The following is a 10,534-nucleotide window of genomic DNA, read 5'->3' on the forward strand; positions in this document are numbered from 1 at the left end:
TTTGCAAAGGGAAAAGCCCTGTTTTTTTGAGGATCGACTAAAAGTTTTGCAGCTTTTTTTGCAAAGGGAAAAGCCCTGGTTTTTTTGAGTATCAGCTAAAAGTTTTGCAGCTTTTTTTGCAAAGGGGGAAAAGCAAAGCTCCTTTTGCAAAGGGGGGAAAGCAAAGAGGAAAAGCCCTGTTTTTATGGGGTTCAACTCACATTTCTGCAGCTTCTAAAGGAAAGGGAGCCTTTTCTACAGTTTCCAGACAGATAATCTAATCAGCCAGTCACATGTTGCTGGGGAAACAAACAACCTCCCTCTGCAGCACATTCAACAATGGAGGCCTGGGCAAGGGGGCGGGGCTGAAAGGGAGCCGGGACTCTTATCTCTCTCCCGATCTCTTCCTGATCAGCTGCTGAGCGGGGTCCTTTCAACACCCCCTTTTCTATTTGTAAAATAAAAAGCCTGATCCTCTTTTGGCCCCTGGGAAATTCAGCTCCAGGGACCACCATTCGCTCCATAAGATGCACAGATATTTCCCCTTACTTTTTAGGTGGAAAAAGTGCGTCCTATGGAGCGAAAAATACGGTAATTAAACAATCTATGGCCTTTTAAACAGGGGGAGGTATTTTTTGTTGTTGCTTATCATGTGATCCTCAGATAAAGGGTGGTATAGAAGTAATTTAATAAATTAAAATAATGATAAAGAACAGCCTAATGGAACAGTGGCCATCTTTCAGAAAAAGGGAAGCGTTTGCCAAGTGACCAAGTCAGGCATTCCTGGATGTACTTTGGCAGAAAGAACTACGTTCTCCCACCCCTGTTAGAAGATGCCAACAATAATCTGTCTTTGGGTTCCGGTGGGGGGGGCACGGAGTAAAAAAGAGAGAGAAAGAGCTAAGCCATTGTCGGCTTGGAAGCACAAAAGCCTTCTTGTGGGTGTGTGACTCAGAGCAAGCGGCAGGGGGCGGGCAGGAAACCCAGCATCAATTCGGACTTTGTCGTTGGGCGCACAAAGACCCATTTTATAAAAGGAATGGATGGAGGAGGAGGGCGGAGGAGAGGGAGAAAACTCAGGCCCTTCTGTACTAAGCGGGGGGCAACTGTCCACTTTCTTAGGGGGGCGGAATGGGGAACAAATAACAGGGCCCACCCCACACTTTCCAGCAGAGGAAATACCAGGTGCCTCTGAACACTCAAATCTACATCTGCTGTGCATTCTGTTTTTCTCCACTTTGGGGAGTCAACTTGTGACGGAAAGACGCCAGTGTCTAATTAATGCTGATGAGTGAAGTTCTTGCATGCTAACTAGCAATGTGCCTTTCCCACACACTTACTTTGCCCCATTTCCCCCTTCCTTTCTCTCTCTCCCATTTCCCACCCCCAAACAAATCCTCTGGGTTTCCTATTGCTTAGACCCTTTGGACCGGCTCACCTATTTGCATATGCATAGTATATCACTTATTATCTCCAGCACTACTGTATCTCTCACGGGAACAGCACACCTAGGAAACCGACATGCCCAGTCAGGCCACTGGCTCTATTCGAGCACACTGGCTCAGCTCATATCTAACACTAAGCCCAACCAAAGGCTAACCATAACCATTATTTTTATTATTAAATGTGATATAGAAAAATAGGGGTAGTTGGCTTTTTCTGCCCAACTCCCCAAGTAACTGAGTCCCCCAAGTCCATGATCAGGCAGAAATGAATGGATGGAGGCAGGATGCAATGAAAGCAAGGCAGATCTTTATTTTTCTGTTGCAACAGAGCTCAGGGATATCACATCCTGGCCTGCCTGAGCCATAGTAACCCCACTTTATGTGTGATGTAATTTCTGTTTGAAGAGGGGGTGTCCTTCTCCCCCAAGCCAAAATGCAAACCCTTGGTTCTGGGTCTCTCTTGCCTCCTTGCTAGGAGGGGAGGGTACTCTGTTGCAACAGAAAAATAAAGATCTGCCTTGCTTTTGCTGCATCCTGCCTCCATCCATTCATCTTTGACCGATCATGGACTTAGGGGACTCAGTCCCTTGGGGGAGTTAGACAGCAAAAGCCAACCACCCCTATTTTTCTATATCAAATGTATTTATATCCTACTTTTCTCTGAAGCTGGGGATCAACTGGTTTCAACATTTAAAAAATCTATTATAAAATAATCAAGTCATAACAACAAACTAATTAAAAACAATAATTAAAATACACTGGAACACATTTAGAACCAGCAAGTAAAATACAGTTTGCCCTGACGACAGGCCAGCGGTCAGCACTGTCTGTTCCTTAGTTTCCAAAGGCCTGTCAGAAGGATAACAAGGAGGGAGTCCATCTAACCTCTCTTGCGAGGGAATCCTATCTAGGGGAGCAGCCACAGAAGGGGCTCTCTCTCTCCTGTCACCACCTAATGGGCTTCTGGTGTTAATGGGACGGAGAGCTTAGCATGAACTAACCATGGCTTAGCATAAACACAAAGCTATGCAAGCTCCCAGAAAGATCATCAAAAGGGTTATTGTGATGACTTTAAGATGTTAGAATGTTCACACATGGTTATCGGAAGAGAGCTTCTTGTGTCTTCATTTCCAGAGGCCACTCTTTGCAGGCAAAGGGTCTCAGATTCAATACCAGGCATCTTCAATTAAAAGGCCCGGGTTAACAGGCGATGGGAAACATTGCCTCTTTGCCTATGACCCTGTAGGACCACTGCACTGCCGGACAAGAGAAGTCAATACTAGGGCAGAAGGGCAAGCAGCCAGACCTGGTAGCAAGGTAGACTCCCTAGAACGAAAGAAATGCCTTCTGGGTCAGGCCAGTGGCCCATATGGTTAAGCATCCTGTTCTCACAGAGGTCAACCAGATGCCCCAATAGGGAGCCCTCAAGCAGGACCTGAATGCAACACCAACTCTTCCCTCCTGTGGTTTGCAGCCACTTGTATTCAGAAGTACTGCTGCCTCCGTCAATGGAGGTAGAATGCAGTAAGAGCCTTGCTGGTGGGTCAGGCCAAATCAATGGAATGATTTATGGGGGGTGGAAAGGTAGGGGATAAGAGAGAGGGAAGTTACTGTAGGAGGAAGAGGTGAATTTAAAAGAACCAGGAAGGAGCAATGAAAGAAACTGTTTGGCTGAGGGGGTTATGTTATACTCTGGATTATGTTATGTTTTAATAGATTATGTTTTAATAAGGATGAGAGTGTTGGAGATATGTGCAAATGTGTATGGTAAATCCGGTCTTTGGGTGTTTGATTTTCGTTGTTATGTATACTGTGTATATACGGACAATGACAATAAATAAATCAAGATCAAGATCAAGAATAAGGTACAATGCTGAAATGAATGAGAGAAGAAATTACAAAGGATGCCGGGGGGGGGGGAATACTTGTGGAAGTGGGAAGGAAGACTCTAAAAGACAAAGCCTTCTTGGCTTAGAGCAGGCATAGGAAAATTCAGCCCTCCAGATGTTTTGGGATTACAACTCCCATCATCCCTAGCTAACAGGACCAGTGGTCAGGGATGATGAGAGTTGTAGTCCCGAAACATCTGGAGGGCCAAGTTTGCCTATGCCTGGCTTAGAGCAAATTCTACCTAAAACGGGGAGGCCAAGGCACAATATCTCCAGATCAAAATGTCTGTAACTTGAGGAAAGCTGAGCTACGGGATTCCTTGCCACAAGGAAAACACTGCGGCAAAAAAAACCATCTCCAAAGATGGATGAGATATCAATAGAAACTGATGTCACTAACTGCCAAATTATTATTCCGCACTCTGCCTCCATTTTGTGACTGACTCTGCCTTTACACTATGTTTTTTGTAATAGAAGGGGGCGGGGGGGGCGGGAAGAGGCAGTAATTTTCAGTCATCTCAAGAAGGCCCTGGGTGTTGAAAGGTTTCAGAATTGCTGCTCTATCCTGGCCTGAAAGGAATGGCTCAAAACCTCAGCAAAACATTAACCCATTGGACAACAGGCAAGACAAAATGCAAAAAAGAAAAAAGAAAACCCAGCCTCATAGAAACCCTGTGTATTTCAGAATACACACACACCCAAAACACAAAGAGCTGTTCCTTGCTACACAGTGCTTTCCCATTGATCCAAACAAGCTGTTTTGCCTTGTTGCTAGCTGCCTCTTTAAGGGCATTATTATTCTGCCTACAGGATGTGTCCAAATCAGACCTAAAAAGAGACCGGATATCACTTGGGAGATTTAGATACAGTATATATTGTTCTGAACTTTACACTGACCATTAGATTTTGCTATCAGAGGAAGCAGCTGGCTGGGTCCCCTGAACACCCCACCTGTTTTGTTTCGTTTCGTTTTAATATTTACCATCTTTTGAACTTGCCACTGGGTATTGTGTGATACGCAACTTCAGGATGACTTCTCTTTAAGAAGAAAAGAAAAGCCATGGATTACTGCAATGGGAGGGGGGAGGCGGAACCCTCTTTTGGTCCTTAAGCCCTGCTATGATGACTGCAGCCAAGCTAGTCACCAGACCAAAATACTGCAGTCACTCGCCACGGCTGGCGGGCTCCTGGGTCCTTGAAACTCCTTCTGCATCCAACTGATAGCAAGCTGCCATGACTTTCATAGGAGCAACAAGGAATGGAAGTTGCTGCAGGTGGAAGTAGGATAGGGAAATGGTATGTCTACCTGGTTGGGAGATGACATGTCTTTTCAGCTTTTGAGCAACATCCTGGTTTTCAGTTGGCAACACAAGGGTTTGCAGTGGGGAAACAATGAACAGAAGCATAGGAAGCTGTCTTAAGAATGTAAGAAGTGTCCTGCTAGATCAGGCCAATGGCCCATCTAGCACAGCATCCTGTTCTCACAGTGGCCAACCTGAGCAAAGGAGCACTCTCCCCTCCTGTGGTTTCCAGCAAATTGGATTCAGAAGCACTACTGTCTCTTATTTCTAATGAACTTCTATCATGTAGCCTCTTGCTCGCATTTTTGTTAAACCAAAGAGTCCCAAATAGTGCAACCTTTCCTCACATGGGAGTCACTCCATCCCAGATCATTCTGGTTGCCTTTATGCCCAGTCAAAACTGAGCTAGGCTGTCAGTGGCTCTCCAGGCATCAGCCATTCCTGGAGATGCTGGAGATTGAACCTGAGACCATCAGCATGCAAAGCAGATGCTCTATCACGGAGCTATGCTCTGTTCCCGGTACAGGGGCACAGGAAGCTGTCTTAGGCTGAGCCAGACCAGATGCTCTGCTCCCTAAGCCAGGACACTTTCCCCACTCAACAGGTCCTGGAAAATCTCCAAGCAGCTCAGCCCTACCACAGGCATGTTGCAAGGTCAATTCTGCTTGGAGCTGAAGGAGATGCGGCAATGGAGAAGGGAAATCCCATCATTTCCTTCACACCTCCATAGCTGTCAACTTTTCCTCTTTTTTTGCGGGAAATTCCCTTATTCCAGCGCCGTTTCCCATTGCAAAAAAAGGGGAAAGTTGACAGCTATGGCCATTTCCCAATGCAAAAAAAGGGAAGGTTGACAGCTCTGCCTGGTGCCAGCATTGTTATCAAACAGGAAGCATGTCACTCAGCCATGCACCGACAGAAGCTTTAAGGCCTCCTGTGAAGCTTCCTGGGGTGAGAGCAAAGGAAGTGCAGTTTCAGCACCCTCAAAATACTCATTCTAAAAATGCTCACCCATATTTGCACCAGGAAAGAAGTCTTCCTGCAATGACACAAAACCGCACCAGATGCACTCGGCTACATCCTCCAAAGAAACCCAACATGAGCTGGGCAGCTGTTCTATGGCTGGTATCTCAGCAAGGAGCAAAGTGGGGGGATCTCAATGTGAACCATGAGCAAGGACCGAGCAGCAGAATTCACGCTGCGATACAAACTGGTATACTTGTTGCAAGCGTGACAAGGGGCAGCATCAAATGTCACTCTCATAGTCAATCCACCTTGGAAGTCACACACCTTGCTTTCAACCGGGCTGACACCCTGCTTCTCCTTCCCTACCTTTTTAAGATGTTAAAAAATTTTTGGCTCGAGTATCCTGCCACACAACTCCCTGAGCCACAGGAAGCTACCTTAATCTAATACAGGTCACATCTACACCATATATTTAAGCACTCTTATGCCACTTCCAACAGTCGCTGCTTCTCCCAAGAATCCTGGGACTTGGGAGATTAAGGGTACTGGGAACTGTAGCTCTGTTAGAAGTCTAATAGCTCTCAGCACTCTTAGCAAACTTCTGTCCCCAGCATTTTACAGAGGAAGCCACAGGTGTTTTTAAAAAGTAGTACCATGGTGCTTTAAACATAAGATCTAAGAATGTGACCTAAGGAAACATCAGAACACAGACAATGTGGTATGCTAATTGTTTGTCGTCGTCCCCAAACATCCCTGCAAACACCTAGCTCAGAATTGACCAAACTCCCTGCAAACATGTAGCTCAGAATTGACCAAACTCATTGCCTGCAACTCTCCAAGGTTTCGGGAAAGATTCTTTCCCAGTCCTACCTGGAAATGCCTGGGATTGAAGCATGGAACTTTCAAATGCAAAAGCCCACAGCTCGACTAAGCTACAGTCCAATCCATTAAAAGGCCATGCAAGAGAGCCGTGTCTTTGAGAATCTGTTTAATGTGACCACTACAGCTGGGTGGAAAAGGCCTGCTATCAACAGACCTGCCAGCTCAGGGATATGTAACCTAGATGCAGCATTGTCAATAGAAGCCCAGGTGGACTCGGTGTCGCAAAAGGTCTGTTTTTCTAGCTTTGGCTGTGTCACCATTTCAGGACAGGTATGCTCTCATGGTCTGGCAACCTCTCCAATTGGATTACTGTGATATTTTGCTGCAGGGGCTGCCCTTGAAGACCACTCGGGAACTTCAATTAATGCAGAATGTGGCTGCCTGAACTTTTTAATTCCCATATAATCCCTTCTCGAAGCTACTAACATGAGTTTGGCCAAACTGCGAGAGGCAGTGAAGGATAGGCGTGCCTGGCGTGCTCTGGTCCATGGGGTCACGAAGAGTCGGACACGACTGAACGACTGAACAACAACAATCCCTTTAAACTAGTGGCCACCGACTCCCACTAACAAAGACAACACTTGCTTCTGAATGAACATGCTTAGAATCGTACTGTCAATTATGCCTTGCGTGAAAAAGTAGGCTATGTTTTGAGAGCTCTGAACTCATTCAAATGATCCTTAGTTTTAGATTCATAAAAGGAATGTTGCTCCATATGTGTGTGTGCGCATCTGGAGCTGCACATTGCTGTTCTTTTTTCCATTCCCTGCAAGGTTTATCACTTTGTTTAAAGCGCTCTTAGGACAGAGCTCTCCACCCCAAAAATGCTACAGTGATATGTCTTAATAATACCCTTTGTATTCACGGAGCAAGGAGTTCCACAGCTCTGTGACTCTATCTTCAAAAAAATGCTACCTACCTGTAACTTCAAAAAAATGATAAAGCTTCCCTTTCAAAGTGCAAAGTCCTGTTCATTACAAGATTGCACACTTTCGGTATTAAATAAAATTGATATATCTCACTGCAATATGTTTTTTAAAATGGCTCACATTAACTGGGGCTGGATGTTGTAGAAATCATCCTACCTGAAGTGGTAACTAAGAGGTGGATGGGAAGAGATGAAAAATTGCACAGGTTTTTTTTAAAAAAAAAAAAGAACAAGAGAAAAAAAATCCATATTCATAAGAATGTAAGAAGAGCCTGCTGGATTAGGCCAATAGCCTATCTAGTCCAGCATCCTGTTTTTACAGCAGCCGCCCAGATGCCCCAATGGAAAACGCTCAAGCAGAACCCAATCACAACAGCTTCTCCTCTCCTGCGGTTTCCAGAAACCAATATTCAGAAGCACTGCTGTCTCTGACTATGGAAGCAGAACTCATTGGCAGTCTTATTCTCTATGAATATGTCCAACCTTCTTAAAGCCATCCAAGCTAATGGTCATCGGTGCCTCCAGTGGGAGCAAGTTCCCTAGTTTAACTATGTGCTGCATGAAAAAAAACATGAAAAAAACACTTGCATTTATCTGTCCTGAATCTTCCAACATTCCACTTCAATGCAGACTTGATGGTCATAACACTAAGGTAGTTGGCTCCCTCTGGTCTCCCTCTCTACTTTGCTTGACAACTAGCTCATGGATAAGGAACCTGTGACCCTCCAGGTGGACTCCAAAACCCCTTACTCCCTGACCCTTGGCAATGTTGTCTGGGGCTGATGGGAGCTGAAGTCCAGCAACATCTAGAGGACCACAAGTTCTCCAAACCATGACCTTGCCTGGAGAACTCAAGAGCTCACTCACAAGGATGTGACTTTTGTATTCACCTCATAAACGTATTGTCCTACTGGATCTGTCTTATGGGCTAACACTGTTACCTTTTTAAAAAGGAAGAAACACACCATACATTTAAAGCACATTCAAAGCCTGTGACATACCTCTCAAAGGATCCTGGGAACTGTAGTTTGTCAAGTGTGCTGGGAATCCTGAGGGGAAAACTACAGTCCTCAGGGCTCTCTGTTAAATGTGCTTGAAATATATGCTGTGGCTCTGCCCAGAGAGACAGAAACACACCCAGCAAGAAGACAGTGGATGACAAGTTTAACCCTTGTGTTAAACCTGTCATTGTGTGTGTAGAGAGATTCTCATCGAAGGACTGGGAAATCAGCTGCCAATTAAAGTAGGGAGCACCAGCCAAGGCCAAGCAGTTAACAGTCCAACCCAGTATGCAGTGGTGCTTCACAAAGTCGACAAATGGCAGGGTGGTACCAGCTGGTAGCCAGAGGGTTATAAATACCTAGCCAAAGCATCATGTGACATATTAAATAACATGGGCTGTTGTATCCAATGCTAGGCCTACTCAGAGTAGACCCTGAATACAACCCCATGGCATGTGCCTGGTTGGATTTCCACTGATTGGTTGGAATCTACTGATTGTTTGGGATATCCACATATAGTTTCCCCTGAGTCAGGAGATGGACAAGGGATGGGAAGAGACATTTAGGCTGAAGACAGGCCAGTCCATTGTTATGAATCCCTACCAGGAAATCACTTATTTCTTCCTTGAATCAAGACCCATTCTCAGCCTCCCAGAGGATTTCGAACAAGGGAAGCTGTGTCCACACAATGAAAGGAAGCGGCTGTGGGATGCCCCCACCATCACTAGCACCCTAGAGCAGGTTTTGTTGTTTGTTTGTTGGCTTGTTTTGTGTACCTCCCCCCACAGGAAGCCCCGCTTACAACAAAAGACACCCCTGCCACACAAGGTGTGTGTAGGGTTTGGAGGTGGGGGAGGTCACAAAACCAAAGGATGAGGTTGGGAAGGGGAGAAAGGAAGCAATGCAAAGCCCTCACCCCCCAGGGAGGAAAGAGAAGCACGGAAAGGAGAAGGCGCAGGGCCCAGTCCGGAGTGGGGGGGTAAAGGGGGTGGGTGGGCCAGCCGGGCCTGGCCCCGAAGGCTCCTTGGAGGGGAGACACTTAACTGTTGCCCGGGGCGCTGGCGGCGGCTGATCCCGGCTCCCCCGTTTCAAGCAGAAGCAGCTTCTCATTGCCCGGCAGGGCGGGGAGCGGAGGCAGGAACAGGAGGAGGAGGAGAAGCGGAGAAGCAGCGGCAAGTGGGAAGGAGAAGCGGCCCTCTCAGGGCCCGAAGGCGGTGGCGGCGATCCTTACCCGGGCGGGCGCGCTAGACCGAGCCCCCGCTCCCCAACAGCCCGTTGCACCGAGCGCAGGAGCCCATCAGGAGCCGAGGCCGCCGGCGGGAGCCATGGGCGAGGGCGGAGGAAGGCGGCCGAGTCGAGCCTGGCGCCGCCTCTGAAGCGCTCCGACAAGGAGGAGAAGACACCGGCGCCGCGGCGCAAGCACAGAGCCCCCTGCCTCCCGAAGCCCGCACTGCCGCTCGCTCTGCTTTCTCGATTCACCTCCCTAGCACCGCTGACCGGCCCAGAGAGAATGAATGGGCGAGCCAGGCCCCCGCCCCGAACGAGCCTCCTGCGTCCCATGCGCAACCACGAGGGGCCCCTCGGAGACTTACGCTTTGCGCCCAGGGCGCACGCCCAGGCAGCCCTTCCCAAATGGAATCCTTTGGCCTCGTCGTTTCCACCACGCCGAGGCCTCCCGTAGAGTTGCCGTTTAAAAATAAAATTAAAAATCACGCCCGCCCTCTGTACTGTACTACCTTGGGGGAGGCTTCCGATAGGGCGAGGTGCCCCTAGCCGAACGCCTTGTTCTCGCTTCCCTACGCACGGCGTGCACGTGGTTGAACCCTAGGCGTCTCCTGGTGGTGGGGAAGAAGAGCCCCAGGGTGGCACCTGGCGAACACGAGAGCTAGAAGTGCCTCTTCGGCTGCAATCCTATGCAGCTTTGGCTCAGGAGCGCATATACAGCTTCCCAGCGCAGGAGGCAGTAATGCTTCTGAATAGCAGCTGCTGGGTGGGCATCGCGAGCGGAGAGAGTCGCTGTTGCGCGCGGGCCCCGCTTTCAAACGTTCCATTAGCCTGAGTACAGGATGCCAGATTAGATGGGCATTTGGCCTATCTCAAGGCTGCTCCGCATCTTCATTGAGCGATCCACTGCAATCTCCAGTCC

The 10,534-nt window shown here is 47.8% G+C and overlaps 1 protein-coding gene across 4 annotated transcripts in view; it reads right to left on the minus strand.

The window, feature by feature from the left end:
- The window catches only part of MVB12B (multivesicular body subunit 12B), a 94,032-nt gene extending 83,711 nt beyond the window's left edge, over positions 1-10,321 (minus strand). Inside the window, exon 1 of one of the 4 annotated variants that reach the window (XM_033138349.1) lies at positions 9,433-9,867. In XM_033138349.1, the coding sequence (XP_032994240.1) occupies positions 9,433-9,498 (66 nt within the window). In that variant the 5' untranslated portion in view covers positions 9,499-9,867. Of the gene's footprint in view, positions 1-9,432; positions 9,868-9,980; positions 10,087-10,124 lie in introns of those variants that run through there. The other 3 variants (XM_033138351.1, XM_033138352.1, XM_033138350.1) reach the window with 3 other exon arrangements.
- Positions 10,322-10,534: the final 213 nt, after the last annotated feature.

The sequence above is a fragment of the Lacerta agilis genome, chromosome Z, assembly GCF_009819535.1.
Source record: "Lacerta agilis isolate rLacAgi1 chromosome Z, rLacAgi1.pri, whole genome shotgun sequence".
In the NCBI taxonomy this organism is placed as follows: domain Eukaryota; kingdom Metazoa; phylum Chordata; class Lepidosauria; order Squamata; family Lacertidae; genus Lacerta; species Lacerta agilis.